Here is a 23,058-nt window from a genome sequence, read left to right as displayed (position 1 = left end):
CCCATCTGATTACCACCTGTTCAGAGCATTACAACACTTTTTAGTAGGTAAAAAATTTGAAAATATTGACATTCTCAAAAATATACTTTAATAATATACTTTAATATCATATAAAATTATTTTAAAGAAAAACAGGAGAACTTTTATCGAGATGGAATAACGACCCTACCAGAAAAATGGGAAAAGGTTGTATAACGAGAGGGGGATTACATTTTTTCATGAAACTGAAAGGTATGTAAACAATCTTAACATATATAACCGCTCGAAAAACGGCACGAACTTATGGGATGACCTAATATATCCAAAGAAACTTAATATAGAAACAATTTCCTTCTTATTGCTTAATACACACCTTTTTTTAAGATTTTTAAATTTTTAAGAGAAATTTTTAAAATTCCGATAATAAATTGCCATAAGAAATTTTACTAAATTACTAAAAAATTTTTAATTACTAAATATCACTACAATCACTACAATTCATTAGATTTAAACTGAAAAGGGAAATTACAAGGCCAAGAGAAAGCAGAACGTCCTTAAAAATATCTTAAATCTTGCAGGAGTTTTGTTCAAGGCTCTTTGCCCTGAGAACGAATGTGTAAATAGTATAAATCTAAAATGTCCAGTCGTGGAAAAGGAGAGAAAACAAAGGCGAAGGGAAAGTCATCCCGTTCGTTCAAAGCGGGACTCCAATTTCTTGTTAGTCGTATCCATAGACTTCTGAGGAAAGGTAATTACGTCAACGCGTGGGATTTGGTGCTCCTGTCTACCTGGCTGTAGTTATGGAATATTTGGCTGCTGAAGATTTGGAATTGACTGGAAATGCAACACGAGACAATAAAAAATCCAGAATCATACCTAGACACGTTCAACTCGCCATCCGTAATGACGAGGAATTAAACAAATTACTATATGGAGTCACCATCAATCAAGGAGATGTTTTGCCAAACATTCAAGCGGCACTTTTGCCAAGAAAATAACATAAATAACAATATATCCATAAAATGGCCCTTTTGAGGGCCGTAAGTTATCTTCAAGACAAAGGATCTTCTCGGATTTTACTTTGTTCTTTTAATCCTTCGGATTTACACAATTGCCACAATAATCATCGACAACCTATGTTACTAAATTTTGTAAAATGATTAAAATAAAAATTTCATTGAAAATTTTCAAAATTATTAGGGTCATAAAATATTTGAACATTTTTCTGTAGCTATATATAGTCTATTATTTTATCTATATATCTTATATATATAAATACTACAGATTGAACCTTTGGAAAATTACCTGATACGGCTCATTGCCGGATAGACCAATGGATGTTTTTCATGTCCGTCGTAAAATGGAACGGACAGCCGTGTTTCATCTGGTACACAAAAGGCCCCAAAGGGTGCTAAAAATTATAATAAAGAATATAAGTACTCTATGGGCCGTGCTACAGGCCCTCATAATCGTATTGGAAAATTGTTCGTATTATTAACAGAAAAATATTTCATCATTGTTTTACATATTATTACGTTATATCATTATATAATAAATGTACTATTTATTACCCAAATTTAAAATCTTAAAGTATTTTGTCTTAAAGTAAAAGTACAATCATTTATGATCAATGTAATAAGAAACTTGTAAAAAATGCAGATGAAGTTGATGGTGATTTAGAATTGGTACTTTTTGACTTAAACTTATTATACAAGTTCGAAACGAACCCATTAATAATAGTATAATAAATAAACGTAAATCAATAGTGCCGCCAAAAGCTAGTGGGAAGGCAGTGAAGAAGACTGGTAAAGCCCAGAAAAATATCAGTAAAGCTGACAAGAAGAAACGTAGGAGGAAGGAAAGCTACGCTATTCACTATTTTATTATTTATAAAGTTTTGAAACAAGTGTATCCAAATACTGACTGGTATTTCTAGTAATGCCATGAGTATCGTGAACAGTTTTATAAATGATATTTTTGAACGCATTACAGCAGAAGCATCTCGCTTGGAGCACTACAATAAACGATCGACAAAGAGAGTTTGCTAAGCATGCGGTTAGTGAAGGAACTAACGCTGTTACGAAATACACTAGCTCAAAATAAACAAATGATTACTTCAACTACTGATCCTTTTTAGGGCCACAAATGCTTAGCTCATGGAAACTTATCCTTTTCTACATTTTCCGTTCATATGTATTTTTACCATTTTATAACCCACTCACACATTATTACTGGATTCATTCGGAGAATGAGCCTTAATGAAGAAATCTTTTAAGAAATTTAGTTCGAAGATATGTACAGGATACACGTATATATATACATATACCAGCTTTAATATTAATTAAAATAAATTCCTAATGTTTTATATGCGAAAAATGTATATACGTCAAGCAACATGTTAAAGTCGCATAATTGTACACAAAGATAATTTATGATTTTTTGATTAGTGATTAGTGATAGCAATAGAGATTAATGATATTTTATTTAAATGAAATTGAAAATATTAACCATTTCAAGTAGTTTAATAAATTAGAAAATGGAAAGTCAATATCAAAAATGTTTACACGGTCCTGGCCAAGATTTTATATCCTTATGTTAATTATATTTCGATCTTACTACACCGTAAACTAGTATTATAGAGGTCTAAGAAATAGCAAGTGTTTCTTTTCTCCATTGATAATAACCGATACGAAATATCGAATTTCTAAAACGAATTGTAAATGAAATAAACATGTTGATTGTCGTTCTACAAAGCTGCTTACAAGAATTATTGGGATTAATAATACAACGCGACATTATTTTTAGAAATTTCGAAAAAGTAAGAATTTTTGTACTTAAATTTATAATTCTCAAATTAAAATCATATTTCTTCGGTAATTTGTAATTAAAATTTGAGTTGATTTAATATCAACGTCAAATAATATAAATTTTCGAATTTATGTGAGGATATGCAATATGCGGATAGATTTGGACAATTTTATTGATGACTAGGTTAGGTTTTTTTATTGTCGTGTAAAAAAATAAAAAAGATGAAAATGAATACTGTTGAAGTTGTCGTAAGAGTCGTTCCTTATCAGATATGAATTTGTGGCCCTGAAAAGGGCCATTTATTTTTAGAATAAAATTTGATAATTAAGCAATTATTTTTTTGCTGCTGATTTCACCGTTCTGGAAGCCGTAGCTTTCTTCGGTTTTGGGGTTTTTGTTTTAGCCGCTGGTGCTTTAGTTGTCCTTTTACTCTTTGACATAGCCTTAGATTCAGTTACAGATTTAACTTTTTCAACTTTCTCAGATTTCTGAGCTGCTTTGACCGTAGATTTTTTCACAGCTGTCGATTTCTTAGCATCTTCGGTCTTCTTTGGGGGATTCGACTTCTTTGGCGACACAGGTTTTCGAATCGGTGACGTTTTCTTCTCTACGGATTTCTTGGGTTTCTTCAGTTTCGATACTTTGACAGTTCGATGTATCTTCTTTGACTCGGAGCTTTTAATTGTAGACAGTTTAAATGATCCAGAAGCACCTTTACCTTTTGTCTGAACAACAGCGCCAGAGGTAACGGCTGACTTCAAATATCTTTTAATAAATGGTGCCAATTTCTCTCCATCAACCTTGTACGTCGATGCAATATATTTCTTAATTGCTTGAAGAGATGATCCCTTACGATCCTTTAGTTCCTTAATAGCAGCGTTTACCATTTCAGAAGTTGGTGGGTGCGAAGATTTTGGCCGTTGCGATTTTGTAGACTTCGGCTTCGCTATCTTCTTCACTGAACTGGTGTTTTCCGCACTCTCCACTGAGCTATTCCCAGTTTTGTCCTCCATTTTTCAATTATTAGTGCAAATAATCTCCTTGAGAAACGAAACGAAACGAAACGTTTCTCAGCAACACATAACAAGCACAGTTAATACGTATACCGACAATGCCTACTGACGCATACTACCCCTGTATACGTTTGTGACTGCCGACCATAGAGAGTAGCCTACTGAATATGTTGAACGTTGAGTTTCTCGAAAAACGGTGAAGCAGTAAATAATCGGTTAAATTAATGCATGATTATTTAAAATAATGCATCGATCGAGGTACAAGAAATGCATGAGTAAATTGCCACGTGTATCAGGTCTTATTCAGCAGCTTTTATTTTTTGCTAAATATTATTTACTTTCATACACAGCCTGATTTTCGAACGAGTGTCTCTTCACGGCATCAGGATAGCTTGTGGAAAAACAATAAAAATTCTTTAATTATTGCAAAATTGTCCGATAACTTTCATTGTTAATCATTATAGTGGAACCAACGCTGCTGATTATCAAACATTTTTCGTGAAAATTCGATTAATAGTTGTGAAATTACAAGTTTAAAATAGACACTACCGAAATGCATAGTCTTCAAGAGAATGGACGACGAAGCCTGTCTTGATGTTTTATAACTCAATGATCTATGGTATAAAATTGATGTAATTTTAGATGAGTCGTACATTGATACCATGGAATAATGGTAAAGTGGTAAAAATTTATAAGAAAATTAATTGAAAAAAGACTGATTCAATACGTTTTTTCAAATGTGATGCACAAAAGTCATAACCTCATTAATATATAAAAAAACGAGTTATTTAATACCATTCATGCAGTATCAAGTCTGATTTTCGTTTTTTTGCTGGAATCAAAATATATTTTGAAAAAAATACTAAATTCAACCAGGTAAAATTATTGCGGAAAAAAGAAATTTCATAAAAAGGAAAGCAATATACATATCGATGATGTGATGGTAACACGAGCTTGGTATTGCATGTGTGAACAATTTTTATTTTTATAAAAATCGCATTAGCTATTTAGAGTCTTAAAACACTTAAATGTGACATACCAGTTTCTAGAAAACAATCGTTTTCAATATATAACAATATAAATCATGTGATGCAGACATAAAGATTGCATTATAAGATGGATACTAAGCGTCTATTGCGCGTAAAAAAATGGTTTCATGTCTTATTATAACACAATTTTGAATTTCCCTTATATAAATTGTAATATATATGATTTCTATGATGTTTACAGTTATAATGTAGGTATATAACATAATTATTTTAACACAAAAGTAGTGCAAAATTATCAAAACATCTATTTATTTGAGATAAGAGTGTTGCTTAGTCGTTTAAAGTAGACATCTTGTTTTAAACATAATCTTTTATAGTCATAAAGTAACATAATCCTTTATTAAAACAGTAAAATATCCTATTTACCCAATTATTGGTCTGTGTCACACTATTTTGTAAAACAATAATTAGGTAACATATGGAATTTATTTCGTTATTTTTTAGACTTCGTCTCTTAAATTCAATTTTTTTTTCTTAATGAGTATATGTTCAAATTAGAAGAAAAGATCTGCATTTTTTATCATATAATTAATCAATACTATTACTATTCACACATATGTATACATATATATATAAACATAATAAATTATATGTTCAGAAATGAAGTTATAAATAAAAGTAAGATACTCTTACATAGGGTGCGCCAGCAGTTTAAGAAATTTTAACAATTTTAGCTGCTTTGTTACGAAAGAATATTATTTGATGAAATTATTCATCAAATAACATATGGTATTTTTTAATCATTGAAAACTTCGAAAAGAGTACTTTCATTTAGCGATAGCAATCCTAACTTTAAAGAAATTATTTATATTTAAGTTACACAACATAGAATATATATACATATGCTTAAAGATAAATAATGGTTCATTCTTTTAATTTAGGCACAGTAATAGAACAGTTTATGTTAATACAGCAAGCTTTAACTTAAAATTGTTTACATTTAATTATATTTTATTGAAAAATTGATAAAAATAAAATTATATCTAATACACATATTAATTTGGTTAATTTTTTTGTAACTAAATTGCAATACATTTTTACTAAATTTTCACATTGAGGTTATGTCTCGACTGCATAAGAATTGCATTGAGTTTGGGTTTGAATACAATTCTTTGAATACATACACATATATTTATAATAATTTGCATTTCAATGAATTCATTATATAATGTGAACATAAACTTGCGACATATGTTTCACATGCATATCATGTGACAATTGTTTAATCTACAAAAAAAATATGTACGAGTGAATTTATTGTCCTTTTACATTTAAGATTACATTTACGTAATTGAACATAAAAGTGAATTTGAAATAAATAAAGATTAACAGGATAGATTAGTCGAAGCATGGGTATCCTATGTGAGCACGCGAAAATTTATGAGAACAGTGCGGTAATAGTAGTGACAAAACGTTTTGCAGCGGTCGGTCTCTTTGGGTGGGGAAAATCAATAAGAAAACCGAGGTTAAATCACGAGTATGGCTCATTAACGTTTAACGAATAAATCTTGTAGTGATATTTTTTAATATCGCAATATACATATGAATGTGTCTGTGTTTGTGAAATCTTTACACTGACGCTTTCAAAATGTGGCGTCTCTTGATGGACACGGAATTTGACTGAATGTAGTGCGTACTCGGTTATCTTTAACAGCTGTGTTCAATAAGAGGAAAATGTTAAAAAACTATGAAATTGATGCTTCTTGACATCTAATTTGAGGAACGAGATATCAAGTTGCGCTTAACAATGTTAATACTTCGAGAAATTTTGTTAATTTACTTTACATTGTGTATCATATCACAAATCAACTATGTTAAAAGTACACATATTTCGGGTACCTTTAATACAAAGGAATTCTTCCGTTTTCTCATAAAATTCGGTTTTCAAAAAACTGATCGTCATCGTCAAAAAGATTCGGTTGGATATATTTTCGGCAATGTAACGTCGAAAAGCAACTTTTCTGCTCCAATTACATTGTCAGTTTTAGATCGTGGTTATTTTTTAGAATATTATGGTAATCGTACATTAAGCGACAAAAACATTGCTTGTACTCTTATGTTTAACACTTTGAATCAAAGTTCTTACGATATGCATTGTAATGAAAAAGGACAAGATTTTTTGAGGTAAGTCGTTTTTTTAAATTCTGTTTTGTAATTCTTCAAAGTAGCATTAGAAACTTCAATTACTTAATGTCTTTTTTTTATAAAGGAGAGTACCTTGCCAAAAAGGTAAATTATGTCCAGATGAAGATTCCATATGGAACATTGTAAAGGGATATCAATTTACATATGTTATACAAGATTTTTGGCAGCCACGTTTTTGGTATATGAGTCTAGTGGCATGTTACAGAAATACAACTACTTGTCAGTGGGAATACTATGATAAATATGATGAATTAGAATATGATATTTGGCTAGTAAATGGAAATCCAAATACTAGTGGCCTAAATAGCTTAACATATCAGTTTTCATATGATAGACAGAATACTATAGAATTGTACTTGCTGTTTTTTATGTGTTACATTATACTTGTGCCATTACAATTATATGCTGTAAGATTACAAAAGCATCCTGTAACAAGATTATTCACAGCTAGTTTATTATTAGAGTTCATAGCATTGTGTTTAATTTTGATACACGTGTTGAAATTTGCTATTGATGGAGTAGGATATGAACAATTAGAAGTTGCTGGAGATATTTTTGATATTTTATCAAGAGTGAGTTTTAATAAATAATTTTTGTCCTCTTTATTATTTATAATCAAATAACTTATAATAATTAATAAAAATAATTTATAATACTTTTATTTTTACATAACTATTTTTATATGATTTAGACATCATTCATGTTACTTCTTCTCCTACTTGCTAAAGGATGGGCTGTAACTAGAATGGAATTGACATGGAAGCCATTGGTCTTTACTATATGGCTTTGTTATGGAATAGTTCATATTCTCTTATATGTGTGGAATATGGTATGCTTCTATTCATACATATTTCCTTCTGTGGAAATGAAATTTCAATTAAGTACAAAGATAATATTTTTAGACTGAGGTTGATATTATTGAAGATATTGATGAGTATCAAACATGGCCAGGCTGGTTTATACTTTTCTTTCGTAGTGCAATAATGGTTTGGTTTTTATGTGAACTCAGAAACACTATGACATATGAGCATAATACTCAGAAATTAAATTTTCTACTTCATTTTGGTGCATCTTCATTGGTTTGGTTTATTTACTTACCTATTATAGCACTTATTGCTCTTCAAGTAAGTGCATTGTGGAGGTTTAAACTTCTATTGGGTAAGTACATCATAAAATTTTAAATATAACACCATTTTTATTTGTGCACTTTATGGTTGTAGGTATTACATACTCTGCTGATTGTTTTGCATATTGTGTAATGGCACATTTACTTTGGCCAACTCGAAGCGAACAATATTTTTTACTTGCACAAGGAGCAGATAATGGGGATGAACTTGATGAATTTAATGAAGCACCACATGTATTGAATAATTATGTAGAACCTCCAGAACTTACTAAAATAATTACTTAATGTCAAGGCACAAAAGGCAAAGAATTACAGATATGAAAATTCAAACTTATAGTTTGGTACATACTGTTTGCCAAATAACAAAAATTTTATAGAATTGATGATACTCTGCTATATACTTGAGACTGATATATTCTGAACAATGTGTAATTAGAGATATACTAATAATCAAATTTACATTTGTGATAGGAAGCTAATAATTGACACAATGAAGAATGAAAAAAATTGGTGAGTATGATATGAGTATCTTTAAATAATTTTTTATTTAAAAAAAATGTAGATATACAATTGAGTTGTATCAGTTTGTAGATATAAATAGATGCAAGTTATCTTCTATGCAAGGTGTTTGCTAAAAAATGGTATAAAATTTAAAGGGTACTTCTAAAAGCCAAAGTAAGACAAAAATAAAAAATAGAAATCAACTAAAATAGCTACAGTAAAGTTCTTTACATGAATGTGGATGGATGGAAGTGGTGCTATGATATATACGCAATACAGAGAATATACACATATCAAAACAAACGAAAAATAACTATTACACGCAGTAATATTTATATATACACGGGTATACACGAAATAAAAAGTGAGAAAGCGAAAACAACTAAAAATAGAACAACTACAGAGAAATAAATTAAGTTGATATTAGTACTACAAGTTATTAACTACGAATTAATATATAAATAAAAAAGAGATTTTAAGTTATTACGTCAAATAGTTTTTCCAACGTTCCGGTTTCGTTGTTACAATAATTCTGTTGTTCTGAAATTATTCTAAGTTAGAAACGATGACGATATCTTAGAAGTCATTTTCAAATAAAGATATGATCATTATGGAACATACATGCTATTTATTAAATATGTTTAATGAATGTTTGCCACCTCTAGATCAAAGATCAGAACAATAGACACAGACTTGCATTGGTGGCTTGAAATTGCCATCACCTTGCCAGGCCTTCGCAATATTTTTATTGTTTTTTACATGTTAGTAATTAATTCAATTAGTTGCAAATGCAATTTTTTATTTTTCACTTTCGTTTTATTTTGACCTGCAGAAATACCCTTTAAAACGTTTACCATATTTTACAAAACATTCTGTATAACTTTTATGCTACTGTATATAATAATAATTAGCTATCAGTATCTAATATCTAAGGGATTACATGTTATTTATAATGGTACTTATATACGTATAGTCTTTAGTCATATTTTTTACTATTTATAATACTAGGAAATACAATCCTGTAATGTCAAATTTCAACTTTAGATTGCTCATGTCATACTCTTTGATCATAAGAATTTAACACCAATTAATAATTTAATTCTTAATACTTCATCCATCATTATTTATTAATTATATGTAAAAATTTCAATGAGGTAATCATACACAGTTGTATTTGTAAAAGATTTATGTCTAATTTTATTTCTAATTCCACATTCTGTACTTATGTATATTTGCTCTGTATGAAAACTGTTCCATTGCACATTTTAGAAAAGTATGAAAGCTGAAAATAAATTAATTGACTGTCTTTATGTTTATTTTATTAGTATATATTTGTAAAAACATGTATGATTCTGATGTACATAAATGAAATTATTCATCAATATATTATACATAAGGTACTCATAAAAAGTATTCTATATGCATTAATAATTTTTTCAGTATTATATTGCAGTAAATACCGTGTTAAAATTTGAACCAATAGAATTATCATAAATATATCTTTTATATGTATTTTAATAATGGTTGTTATCGTCTTAATATATTTTTTGGTCTATAACTATACTTTTACTTTTTCTTTTAAATAAATAGCACCACAAAACACTCAAATATATGTTATTTGAAACATATAAAGCTGTGATGCTTTATGCGAGAGTTTCATTCATTAACATTCATTTATGCTCTTATAGGCAACTATAACTTTTTTGCTCAATCTTGTAACAAATCAAGTATTAAAGTAATAAAATATTTACCTGATATACTTATAAATTGTGTGCATGTATTCTATAAGATATAATAATTCAAACATATTAATACTTATAAAAATAAATTATTACAATATAGAAAACTAAAATTATAACATTTTCTTTAGATTCATTCATAAAAATCTCACACCCAAGAAAATGTAAATAAAATAATTCTAAAAAAATTGTTCATGCATAGCAGTGCTTTTTTATTTTATAAAAAAGGATCAAAATATTTGATATTCATAGGATATGTACAAATGTTTATTCTATTTTTAAAATATTGCTGAAAGTTTGTAAATTAATGTATGTGAATCAATTTTGAAAATATGTACCTATTATTCCTAGATTGGTAATTTCAAAAGTAAAAGACAAATGTGCAAATTATGCTGGCATAAGCTTGTATGCAAGATTGTATGTTACTATATTATAAAGAAATAGAATAACTAAACATGTTCCAATTAAAAATATTCTGTATGTATGTCTTTTAATACATAGAGTTTTTAACAACTACATTTTGTTGATATCCTCTTGTATGAAAGCTACGTAGAAAAACAAAGCATTAATAATTAATAAAGTATTAGTTAAAACAAAAAAGTTTCAAATCAATTATAAATTTATTTAGATAATGCCAACTAATTATTTCTTTATACACTTTTAACAATAATAATCTTATTCAAATTTATAATAGCTTTAATTGTGAAGTAAGATCGTCTATCAAGTGCTTTGGACCAGGCCCAATTCCAAGAGTAGATATTGTACCAGATTTTAATTGTGTTTTACCTGCATCTTTTATTATAGAAATTATTAAACCAGCTTTACGAGCATTACTAGCCAATGACATTAACTTCTCTTTATCAGATATCTGTAATACAATTTTAGGTTGACCTTGAAATAACCAAGATTCATATATTTGCTGATATTTTTCATTAGCTGATATTTGACGACAACACTCTACTGCAGCATGGGCACATTGTGCAGCAGTTTTTCCCTTTCCCATGGTTATGTCTGATCTTACAACTAACACCATTTTATAATGTTCACTTTTTGAATATTTTATAGGATAAATAAACACACGTTTTACATAATTCATTAACGACATGTTTATTTATTTAAGTATGACTTTTCTCTTTCTTTTTGATATTTGTCCATACACACTTTGAATCTTTTTACTTGCTCTTGACACTTTCTCCAATCTTGAGTTTCTACTATACACTCCTAAAAATGCAATGAAAAATTAATAATATTTTTACATTATATGATTTCATAATTGCACATATAATATATGTATATATAATAATATAATAACAAAGCTAATACTTGAACTTCGTAATGCAGTTCCATACAACCAGTTTTTTTTAACATTTTTTCAACCGGGTCGTCAACATTTTGTTGATGCGTTTCTAAATTTGGAATCATTTTACATTTAGGTTACACGCATATTATTAAGTTTCGTGGTTATAATACTAAAGTTTTTCATGTATTCGCTACACTTTAATAAAACTACGATACTTTATAATTAGTTTAGTAGTAATAGAGATAGTAGACTGTAGTTCAGAGCACCATCATATAAACATGTCTCAACCTGGAGTAGGGAAAATCATCTGAAAATTCAGTCGTGTCTGGTCGTGAAAAATCACATGGATGGTCTACAAAGTTTACGTTCTTGAGGTAGACAGAGATGGGTACAGCATCTTTATCTTTTTCTAAGCATTCATACCATGTCACACATGCGCAGAATGTAAATCTTCCTGTCTTTCATGTTGATTTTTCACAACTAGCCATAATTCAATTTTCAGATAATTTTCCCTAGACATCAATATATAAGTGTTTCATATGTGAAATCTATCTTCTATAAAACCTGTTAATATGATTGTGGTTTAGAGTTCAGTGTATATGATTTTATTTGCAAATGTTGAAACTTTTAGCCAAATGCGAATTTATTTTTATGATTGTATTGGTTCTATCAGAAATAACCAATCAGACTCCTCTTTCGTATGCCATGTTATGCGGCAACTTACTAATTTTATATAATATAAAACAATAGAGAACATAAATCTGGTAATAGTGACAAGATTGTAAGGTTGCAAACTTATGTAAACATAACCTTATCAATACAGTTTCCCCGACTTTATGAAATGTTTGTATGATAATATGTGCTGCCATACTAAATGACAATAAATAATAGATAACATAACAACCTAGATTTGTTTCTTATTTGTATCTTTTTTATTTTAATTTTTTCACAGTAATTTAGTAGCACATATATTTTTACATTAATATGTTCTATTTTGGTTCCGAATATTTATATCTTACTTCTACTTTATTACAATTATGATATCTATGTATAATTATAAAAAGATAAAGTATATCCACATTAATTTTTCGAAGAAAACATTAATCAGAACCCGTCTATGCGTTCTAATACAATATTTCAAACATCGGAAATAGAACTTCAGTTGTAAATACAGTGTTACCACGTTGAAGATCGCCATTTATTGCGCTACCTTCAATACATGGCTGCTGCTAGTGTCTTGAGTTCTCCACCAAACGACAACAAGCTAAGGCATAGTAGAGTAGGCAATATGACAAGTAATATGTTCTATTACGTGTGCCGCCAATATTCTTTGATTTTTATTTTCTATTACCTATCAGCCAGATATGCGTTAAATTAGAAAACGTGTCGATGATCGTGTATTTAAATACTGATCATAACTGCGTTCACACTGGGGCGTTAAGTGTTCTTCTGCCGGTTGTCAACTGTAACATTTTCGTAAGTATTTAACGTGTTTTTTTTATTGTGATGACTTCAACAACTTTCCTTTTCTTGCGAATATAATCACTAGTCAGGAGAAACTGTTCAATAAAGATGTTTCATTTATAATTCGTGTTTTTTTTTCATCGTTCTAATTCGCAAGATGATATAACAATCCCATAATTCCATAGCACGTGGGTGACGTACGTTAAATAGTTATATATGAATATATTAAAACGAGATATTACTATATTTCATTGATTTATACATAGAGATATACTTATGCATAGAAATTTTCATACTTGAGTCAATTTTATGGTTAATTGTTGCATGATAAGATATTGGAAAAAGAAAAATGTAGTGGTCAATCATTTTGCAAAGCAAACCTGCGTGATTATACTTGACTTCTGTATTTCATATATCGCTACGTATCGCAGTATATTTTAATATCGGTTCCGTCCGTCAAAGATCGAGTTACATCACATATTAGAAAATGAATTAGTTTTACATATGTAAGTACATGCTAAAAGACAGGCACCAAATATAATCGGTAATGCGGTTAAATAAGGTTGCTAGTATTTTAATTTAGACAAGTTATTTTAATTAATCACACTACAATTATCGGATGAATAATTCGTTTTTTGTAATATCATAACTTGTATCCAATTGTATCCAATTTTTATAAAGAAATGTTTTTAAATTCTATTTTGAATTAAATCTTCTATTTTAATAAGAATTGTTTAAAAACGAACATACGTATGGATAACGTAAAATCGGTCAATAATTTTTATATAACGTAATAGTGACATTATGTGCACGTTGATGGTAATTTGCTTGTTTATACCATCGTAAATAGTTTTTTTTTTGTATTTTCGCGCCAAGTAATACAGCGACTTGCGAATAATAGCAGAAGCTTTAGTTCTCATTTTGCCACTAGGTGGCTACGATTGCCTGCTGTATTCTCGTTAGTGTTCGATTTTGTGTTCAGTTTATATATAAGAGCAAGATGCTTAAAGTAATGTTGGATAGTCAGATGCTTCCCGGGTACGATCAGCGCATATTTGGGCCATTTTACAAGACCCACATTATGTGTCCGGTACTTTATGGTTAAAAAAAACCTTATGAACGTATCACAAAAATTTGCTAGCTTCAATGTAAAACTATCACCGTGGAAGCGTTATATATAGACTATCTTTTGCCATTTTTATATAAGTAATTGTATTTTATTGTTTTTCGACGTCTAGGTATTAAATTTGTTTTTCTAATATTCTTTAACGTTTCATTGCTTCGTTCTTTTATTATAAATTATAGTATCAATTTTTACTTATCGGAGTCTACATTTTGAACAGTGTTTGTTATAATAAACTTCTATTCACACAGCAGCAGCAGCATTATTTTGATTCTATTACTTTGGTTTGCTTTACGATGCACTTTATTGCATACCTATATGTATATATATACATATATATATATATAGACACATCTATTTATATCTACCTATTTGCGATTTTATTTTATATATTGACAATTAGATAATTATTAAATGAAGCTACAATCACAATTGTGCAACAAGAATGTTTAACGAATGCTTATATCCGTGATTCTTGATTCAGATTAAGACCGATTGAGTCAATTCTTTATTACTATAACTATACAAAATTGAACATCACTGATGGAGAAAACGAAACGAGGCCATGCGAGTAGCGAACAGTTAGTTTTGATATGAATGGATCAGTTGAAAAGCGCGGGAATTCATGAAAATGCTAATAACGGCAGATAATCTGCAATGGTAATAGGGGACGCGCGAATTACGAGAAAGCGGGTGGGATCGAACGATAGACAGTTAATTTTAGAATGTCGCTGTTGCTGCTGACGATAACCGCGACAAACGGACAAGTATCTTTCGAGACAGAAAGAGAGAGAGTGAGAGAGAGAGAGAGAGAGAGAGAGAGAGAGAGAGAGTGAGTAAGAGAGAGACGAGAAGGAACGTAACTTGGAACGGTACGTAATAAGTTTTGCGATGAGACGAAGCAAGAGGTAAGGAAAGCAGAAGGCGAACGAACAAAAGCACCGGTGGTTCGCGCGTATTCTCGCGGTCGAAGCGTGTCCGATGCATCGGGAAGGTGTGCTAATAAACACGATTTTAATAAATGACCTTCGCTTTTTTTCTAGTCGGAGAACTGTGTTCGAATCATTTGACTCTGACCGTGGTGGCGGACACAAAAAGTCAACGGTTCAAACATTCTTTTGTTTCGCGAAGAATTGGCACGTGTGCCGCTTTCACTAAATTATCGATCTATTGATCATGGAGGAAGAAATTGTGAATGGGATTGCAAATAAAAACGGGGATTCAGAAGTGGACGAAGAAATGAAACAGGACGAGGATGGGACTTTCGACGAATCGAGCTACCCGGAGCTAGACCACTCGCAAACCGGTCGCAGAACGAGTATCTTCAAGTATTACTCGTTCAACAAGAAAGGTGAGTCCGGCCGATTTGTCTTCGATAAAATTGTAACGTGTAAAAAGGAATCGTTACGTCGTTGTCAGTTTTGGAAAATTAGAAAAGGAAGCTATCCAGTCGTTGCAGGTTGCAATATCGATGCAGCATTCGATCGATGATTTTTCTTGTGTTCGTCCAGTTGTCGAATTCTTTGTAAGTTAATCCTTTTTATCGAGAGTTATATGTGGAGTCAGAGTTTTTATCAGATATGTCCGATAATAAACGATAGAGAAATGTCGATCTTCGATCTTCGAACCGTCGATCTTCGAACCGTCGATATTATTTGAAACTCAAGAATTGAGCGATATAAATAGAAATATTAGATAAGGAAAAAATCAGAAATTCGAATCTGTTGAAGAAAACGTGATAATATGTGCACTTATAATTGTACGGTGCATTAGTAGCTTGTTTAAAAATGTAAAAATACAATATAATTAATATATAAATACATTTATGCGCGTGTGCATAGCGGATAGGAACGATTGATAGAAAGAATGTTCAATTTAACGCGCGCTTGTGATTTTGATTACATTCTCAGATCGATCGCCTTTAACGTCGTAAATGAGATTATTTAAATTTCCAAACTCCATTATTACTATTTCGGTTAGTTATTGGTAGCGTTCAAAGAATGATAAAAGTATATTTGCATTTAAACACGATGGGTTGGGGTTTTGCAATCGGAACAAGGAGCATTGGCATTGTGTATGCAACACAACACATAGATGCATAACGTGTCGCGCGAAGTTTCACGAGATTGACGGTCTCGTATCTTGCTGATTCTTCTGCCAAAGTATGTATCAAACACTCTCTAATTGCGTATGGACGTTTTGAAGGCAAACGTAATCAAATCAGTTATTTAAGGTAGGTCGCGATCGTACAAAAAATAGTTTTTGGCTTTCGAAACGGGAAATTTATATAAACTACTATCTATATTTTTTATTTCTACTTATATACTATTAACTTGCTATTTATATACTATACTATTTATATAACAACTATCATCTATATAAATGATGTTATATAAAGTACATACTCGTCAACGTTGAGCAATAGAGAATTTGAATCATAGAGAAAAACGTATTTACGTCCGAGTCGCGAACGACATCTTCAAATTTCGAGCATGACCCAAATTAAAAAATGCCAAAGTATTTCTTCAGTAATGATTCTGTTCTGCACAATGAGACGGGCCTCATTTCCTCAGGGCTCTCGTTCACTTCTTCCCATTGAAGAGCAAAATCGATAGCATAACTCGGTCGAAGAGCGTAAACCTGTTCGCAGACAGATGAGCATAGGGAGTAGAAGGCAAAAATGCACGTTTATAGCAGTAGCGTGTTATGCAACATCGTGTAGACAGTGAGGACAAAATATTTTGTACGACGCATCGTTATTTGTAAATGTGAGCGAACCTTTGCGGCTGGGAAATCTAACCCATTTTTATCAAGATGCATTTAAGTTGAAAGATGATATGTTTCGAGCCCGCGTGTGCATCTCGGGTTATCGCTATCAATATATCTATATTGCTGCGCGCTGTAGCTCTCGATGCACCGAGATCGCGTGTTATACGCGCCTTAAATTGGAGCAAGTTTACAGGAGAATCGCAGGAGACCTAGTTACCTTGGTCATTTGACACGGTTTACTTTTGTTTTGGTAGGAGAAAAAAATTGGGTAGGAAATTTTAATTCGTATAGTATGGAGTCAATTTGCGATTTAAGGAAATATGGATGGCGGTATATGGGATATTGAGCGCAGTTACGAGAGTCCATTGCGATAAGAAGGAACAAGAGTGTGTTTCGGTGTCTACCAGTCTCAGACTTGTTAGTAAAACTATCTGGAGTGGTTCCAGATGGATCGTCCAGGATAGTGGAAGACAAGCCAGAAGGTGTTTTTGTAAAGGGATGATAGTTAAAGTCTTTCGAGCAATCCTATTTTTAGTGCTCCTCTGGTGGAGGGTAGAGGATTTAATAGTGGCCTTTTGAAAAGGCATATGATGTCGAAGTTATCTTACAATTATATTGTCGAATCAATACGATATTGAAGAAAAATTAGTACGATTAGAACGAATGAAGTTAATTAAACAACGTTGATAATGATGCTACTGGTTGCTTGTGCACATCTCGATATTTTTATAATTACAAAACTGTACAATATTTGCGTAAACAAGCGATTCACATAACAGCAGAGTAAATGAACAAAAAAAAAAAAAAAAAAAAAACACGATAAAAATTCTGCTAGTGCTGTTTATATAGTTTTGATTTTTCCTCCAATTAATTTTTACCCGACAAATTCTTTTTCTCGCCACCCATTTGCACACCTATCGCAAGGAAGTTTTATCTGTAAAAGAATTCCATTATCGCTTCTTCACGATCAGGGGGCATCAGATAAAATCCTCCTTACTGATGTACAAAGAAGAGCCGCCTGAAACACCGAGACAATCGAAAAACCAGTTTAAAGTTCATATACCGAAGCACAGTATATATATGCACATAGTAGCAATAGAACCGGAAGTTTACAGGCGAATTATTTCATCGCTCGATATAAATTTCGTAAGAGGTGACAAGCGCATTTAATAATTTTATTCATTAGCTCAATATATTTCGTTAAGTATTTTTGTAACAAGTACGTATCTTAAATTTTGCAAAGTGGAGAACAGGTCAAGAGCAGGAAGAGATAATTAGCCTTCAGCGACAATGAATTCATGCCTCTTCCGTATTGCTCTATTCCGATTTAAAAAGTCGCTACGATACTCACACGCTCACTCCCGCTCTTCTCGTACTACGCGATGCGACGGGGAGAATCTTCCGTGAAATTTTCATTGTATTCTTGTAAAGATTTTTGTAAAGTGAGAAAAATGATATTAGATTTTTTCATCAAGAGATTTCGTGATCTGTAATTGAAGGTGTCGAGATAATAAAGTCGACCGGAAAGTGTTTGTTTCTTAATCGAAGGGTATAGCGTTATAGTCTGCTTTTTTATCTTTAATCGGTAAGCGTTTTAATCTTACATTACATCGGTACAAGGAAGGCTGGACTCAGTGGAGAAGATTGAACTTAGAACTGTCGCAACAGACTTTGGTTTATCTTATATCGATGATTAGATCAGACTAAGATCTACGATCTAAGCTAAATAACAAACAATTGATTGGCGAACGATCGAAGAATAGTCCGTGTAAATTCTGTTTAAAATTGGCAAGCCTATATACATACATATATGTATATAAATCGTACGGAACATCCGAAGGAAAACAGGTTTTTACAATTGTACAACGATTTAACGAACATTATAGCATAGCATTAGATAAATTTAATGACATAAGCTTGATATACGAAGGTTACCAAATACTTTGCAAGTACGTTATAAGATTAATAATCGCGTTATTGACTAAGAGATTGACTTTTGGAGATTTTCTCGCATATCACGTATCAAGCTGGTTTCTAATCTTACCATTATCGTTTCAACCTACTCACGGGTTATCGAAGGACATAATGAAGCATGATAAAAGAGCATATCATTTATTATGTTATTAATCCTTCTCTTTGTATAACAGAAGTACGACAGAATCGTTAAATCAGATTGCAAGTAACGTCGTTTGAATAAAATTGTGAGACGGCCATTGCACATGTCATGTTCACATTCTTCTTCTTACTTTACAATTCAAAACAGTATTTGCCAGATCTTGTAAACGTAACGCTGTAATAATATTACGTTTGCTTTTCAGATACAATGCAAAACTTGACGAAGAAATCGGGTCCTCTTATCGGAGTAATTGATGTTGGCACACGGACCGTTCGCTTTGTGGTGAGACATTTTTACAGTACAGTGTATAGTTATTCGACGTTGACTTTACTTGAGTTGATTTTTCATGTAGAATCCTTTTACTATCAGCTATTCTTGACCGAAATCATTTAAACTGAGATAGTACTTCTTATACTGTAACTTCTTTAATTTGGATTGTAACAACTGTTATGATCCCTGCTATGAATGTGTACATTGCTCGCGTACATAGAGTTGTTAACATTAATGGTTTACTAATTGAATCTATACCTTTCGGAAATAAGAGGAACATAAAATGGAAATAAAGCAGAATTGCGTTGCAGGTGTTCAATGCAAAACACATAGCTGAAGTGGCATCTCATCAAATCGACATAGAACAAATAAGTCCGCAAGAAGGATGGATGGAACAAGACCCGAGAGAGATTCTTTTCGCGGTAAAGACGTGCATCAAAGATGTTGTCCGGAAATTGGATGTGCTTGGATTGAAGATAAACGAAATAATAACGATCGGTATTACAAATCAAAGAGAAACCACATTGGCATGGGATTCAACGACCGGTGAACCGTTATATAATGCGATAGGTGTGTCTTGATAATCATAATATAATATATATAATATAATATCATAATATAATATAACGCTTATTAATCCTTCTATCATTCCAGTGTGGTCTGATATCAGAACGAATCCGATCGTCGATCAGATAATAGCCAAGTTTCCGGATCAAAGTAAAAATCATATCAAACCATTATGCGGTTTACCAGTGAGCCCGTATTTTTCGGCACTAAAAATTCGTTGGATGAAAGATAACGTGCCCACTGTTAGAAAAGCGATGCGAGATAAGCGATGCAAAGTGGGCACGATGGACACTTGGATCGTTTGGGTATGTGAGTACTGTACGTTTGAACGTAGAGCTTGTCTAGGATTCGAAAACAGTTATTATACCTTACAGCAAAAGGAATGATAGATGATGACATTCATGATCCAGAGAATTCATTGAAAAATGGTTACAGAATTTAACGGGTGGCAAAGATGGTGGATTGTATATTACTGACGTAACTAATGCGTCGAGGACCATGTTAATGAACATAGAGACCCTCTCATGGGATCCCACGTTATGCAGATATTTCGACATTCCTATGCAAATATTGCCAGAGATTAAAAGCAGCGCTGAAATTTATGGAAGTATTGCGATTGGTCCATTGAAGGGTATCACCATATCTGGTGTAAGTTACATTTCTACAGACATTTGAAAAAATTGATGTATGTGTCAGACATATAGGACTCTTCATATTTTTAGATTTTAGGAAATCAACAATCAGCGTTAGTTGGACAAAATTGTTTAAAGAAAGGACAAGCGAAAAATACATACAGAGGTGGATGTTTTCTGCTCTGTAATACGGGAACGACAGTATGTGATATAGATAGATAATATATTGTGATTCGTTCTAGTATTTGATTAGGAATTATAAACTGTTACAATTTTTAGCGTGTACATTCTTCTCATGGATTAGTTACAACAGTGGCATATCAATTGGGTCCAAATAGTCCAGCTGTCTATGCGCTGGAAGGTTCAGTTGCAGTAGCAGGTGCTGCTATTAAATGGTTGCGAGATAATATGAAACTTATAAAGGATGTTCATGAAAGCGAACATTTGGCTCAAAGTGTTTTCAGTACTGGTGACGTATATTTTGTACCAGCTTTTACGGGACTGTACGCTCCATATTGGAGAAAAGATGCGAGGGGGTAAGTACAACTTTATGAAGTCTTGCTACATATAAAATCGATATACATATTGTTTACTTAAAAATATTTTTACAGAATTATTTGTGGTCTTACTGCATTTACAACGAAACAGCATATAATAAGAGCATCATTAGAAGCTGTTTGTTTCCAAACTAGAGATATTTTAGAAGCTATGTACAAAGATTGTGGTTTTCCATTGACTAAGTTAAATACGGATGGAAAAATGTCAACAAATAATCTTCTTATGCAATTGCAAGCAGATCTTTGCGGTACGCCAGTATGTAAGTACACCTTATTAAGTATTACCAGAAATAAATAAACGTATGCATTAATGTTTGTACTTATTGGCAGTCAGATCAACGATGCCGGATATCACGGCGTTAGGTGCTGCAATGGCTGCAGGGCATGCAGAAGGTATAGATGTTTGGGAATTAGAAGGTGAAGAGATAGAAAGAGTGCCCAGTGATACATTTTTACCAACAACCACTCCAGAAGGTAAAAGCTTTCAAATTTAATGACGTCTATATTTTATCTTTTACGAAATGTTTTTCTTCTTTCTATAGAGAGAGATGCTAGGTATACAAAATGGAAAATGGCAGTTGAAAGAAGTTTAGGTTGGGCGGCAGTAAAGAGATCTGACCAAATGACAGGTAAATTTTATAATATCGAGCAAGTAAGATCTGAGATTTCAGGTACATTTAAAGCTATATTCCTCACTTTCCGTCGTAATTTAATTCGTTATTGTATTCCTACCCTTCACCTGCATGCGCTTATTGTAAATGTATCATGCTCATAAATAAAAAGAGTCAGTGTTTGTTTGATGGCAATGGGTTTTCCCTGTAAAATGCTAAAATTATTTTAATTTGTATTAGATTGTTTAATAACAACTTGGTACTATGGAATGGTTTGTTAACATTTACCTTAAATCCTTGTCCCAGACTTCTGTTTATAAATAAATATATGACCTCGAATATCTTGTTGTTGTTTATAAGCGTACGTATATCTATGTGAAATCATCTATGAGTGAAATCATGTGAGAGTCTGTGGTTTCGTAACTTAATTCAAAATCAACAATTGAATTTTATATGAAAGCTCTATTAATTGTTGGGAATCTTCGGGAAATTTTAATGTGTTTGCTTATTTAATGTTCCAGACGAAAGATATTACGTATTGGCATCGGTCCCTGCAAGTTGGTTCTTAATGACAAGCTTTATTTTGTTACGATTAAGTTATTATTTGAAAAATCGGTGACAACATTCATATTGTTACAATGGAGGATCACTTAGGTAGCAGATAGCCTATATTGTATTACAAATGCAAATAGGAGTATGATTATCAAGCTTTAATTATGAATAGTAGATCAAAATATGACCATCAGTAACCGATTAAAAAACAAAAAAGTAATACAGGTAAAGACAGCTTTGATTCAGTAGAACTACCTATACTTTCAAACTTTGCCAAAAGAAATCAATATAGTTAATTAAATGAAGCGCGACACAGTAAACAGTTACCAAGTTATTCGGAATTTCAGAGAAGAAAGTACTAGAAACAATGCACACATACAATAATTTAAATAATTCATTTATTCGTTATTTTTTATTTGTTGTTGATACAAGATAACGTGATATTTCGCCAACCATTACTGCCAAGTTAACAGACACAGGGCTATAGTTTTGTATAGTTTTGTAGGATCGTTAGCGTTCGTAATATTTTAGGATTTACAATTAATTAAATTTTTATAATTTCAACTATCTTCGTCGCTTTATTTTGTACGTTTAATTTATTTGTTATATCATCAAAAAATCCTGTATGTGTAATGTTACAACTACTGTATCATAAAATCAAACATTGGAAATACACGTTCGTCTTGTTTTACCACTGCGTTTATTTTTTCAATTTTGACACTCGATCAAAATATATC

General features: G+C 31.5%; 5 protein-coding genes and 1 pseudogene across 10 annotated transcripts; 3 read left to right on the top strand and 3 right to left on the bottom strand.

Annotated features, from left to right (window-relative positions):
- The first annotated feature begins 615 nt into the window (after positions 1-615).
- Positions 616-1,175, top strand: LOC100643752 (annotated as a pseudogene).
- LOC100643639 (histone H1A, sperm) lies at positions 679-3,932 on the bottom strand. Of its 2 annotated transcripts, XM_048409460.1 has the most exons (3): positions 3,144-3,932; positions 1,285-1,390; positions 679-813 (listed from the first exon to the last, which is right to left on the bottom strand). In XM_048409460.1, exons 1-2 carry the CDS (start codon positions 3,798-3,800, stop codon positions 1,295-1,297), a joined length of 753 nt encoding a protein of 250 aa, XP_048265417.1. In that variant the 5' UTR covers positions 3,801-3,932; the 3' UTR covers positions 679-813; positions 1,285-1,294. The 2 variants fall into 2 exon arrangements, with proteins under 2 accessions (XP_048265417.1, XP_003393114.2); XM_003393066.4 differs by lacking the exons at positions 679-813; positions 1,285-1,390 and having other exon boundaries at positions 2,942-3,932.
- Positions 3,933-6,077: 2,145 nt separating this feature from the next.
- Positions 6,078-9,927, top strand: LOC100643395 (integral membrane protein GPR180). 2 transcript variants are annotated; one of them, XR_007224655.1, is made up of 6 exons: positions 6,078-6,973; positions 7,059-7,566; positions 7,686-7,823; positions 7,897-8,152; positions 8,215-8,630; positions 8,705-9,927. XR_007224655.1 is itself a non-coding variant. In XM_012308847.3 (5 exons), exons 1-5 carry the CDS (start codon positions 6,597-6,599, stop codon positions 8,403-8,405), a joined length of 1,470 nt encoding a protein of 489 aa, XP_012164237.1. In that variant the 5' UTR covers positions 6,078-6,596; the 3' UTR covers positions 8,406-9,927. The 2 variants fall into 2 exon arrangements, 1 of the variants encoding a protein (XP_012164237.1); XM_012308847.3 differs by having other exon boundaries at positions 8,215-9,927.
- A 1,034-nt stretch (positions 9,928-10,961) lies between these two features.
- Positions 10,962-11,465, bottom strand: LOC100643515 (peptidyl-tRNA hydrolase 2, mitochondrial). The gene has a single exon (XM_048407404.1). It carries the CDS (start codon positions 11,463-11,465, stop codon positions 11,046-11,048), a length of 420 nt encoding a protein of 139 aa, XP_048263361.1. The 3' UTR covers positions 10,962-11,045.
- LOC110119148 (cytochrome c oxidase assembly factor 4 homolog, mitochondrial) lies at positions 11,449-12,068 on the bottom strand. Its single transcript, XM_048407419.1, has 3 exons — positions 11,949-12,068; positions 11,684-11,766; positions 11,449-11,581 (listed from the first exon to the last, which is right to left on the bottom strand). The coding sequence occupies exons 1-3, from the start codon at positions 11,965-11,967 to the stop codon at positions 11,468-11,470; spliced, it is 216 nt and encodes a 71-aa protein (XP_048263376.1). The 5' UTR covers positions 11,968-12,068; the 3' UTR covers positions 11,449-11,467.
- Positions 12,069-12,826: 758 nt separating this feature from the next.
- Positions 12,827-23,012, top strand: LOC100643107 (glycerol kinase). Of its 4 annotated transcripts, none has more exons than XM_003393063.4 (12): positions 12,827-13,136; positions 15,291-15,598; positions 19,335-19,414; positions 19,714-19,972; positions 20,057-20,274; positions 20,405-20,617; positions 20,692-20,802; positions 20,881-21,137; positions 21,213-21,418; positions 21,489-21,632; positions 21,701-21,787; positions 22,291-23,012. In XM_003393063.4, exons 2-12 carry the CDS (start codon positions 15,424-15,426, stop codon positions 22,386-22,388), a joined length of 1,848 nt encoding a protein of 615 aa, XP_003393111.1. In that variant the 5' UTR covers positions 12,827-13,136; positions 15,291-15,423; the 3' UTR covers positions 22,389-23,012. The 4 variants fall into 4 exon arrangements, with proteins under 4 accessions (XP_003393111.1, XP_003393110.1, XP_048263290.1 ...); XM_003393062.4 differs by lacking the exon at positions 12,827-13,136 and adding an exon at positions 15,058-15,155; XM_048407333.1 differs by lacking the exons at positions 12,827-13,136; positions 15,291-15,598 and adding an exon at positions 18,395-18,601.
- The last annotated feature ends 46 nt before the right edge of the window (positions 23,013-23,058 follow it).

This window comes from Bombus terrestris, chromosome 1 (genome assembly GCF_910591885.1).
Source record: "Bombus terrestris chromosome 1, iyBomTerr1.2, whole genome shotgun sequence".
NCBI classification, from domain to species: domain Eukaryota; kingdom Metazoa; phylum Arthropoda; class Insecta; order Hymenoptera; family Apidae; genus Bombus; species Bombus terrestris.
The sequence above is the reverse complement of the archived record's forward strand: the minus strand, read 5'-3'. Positions and strand labels throughout refer to the sequence as shown.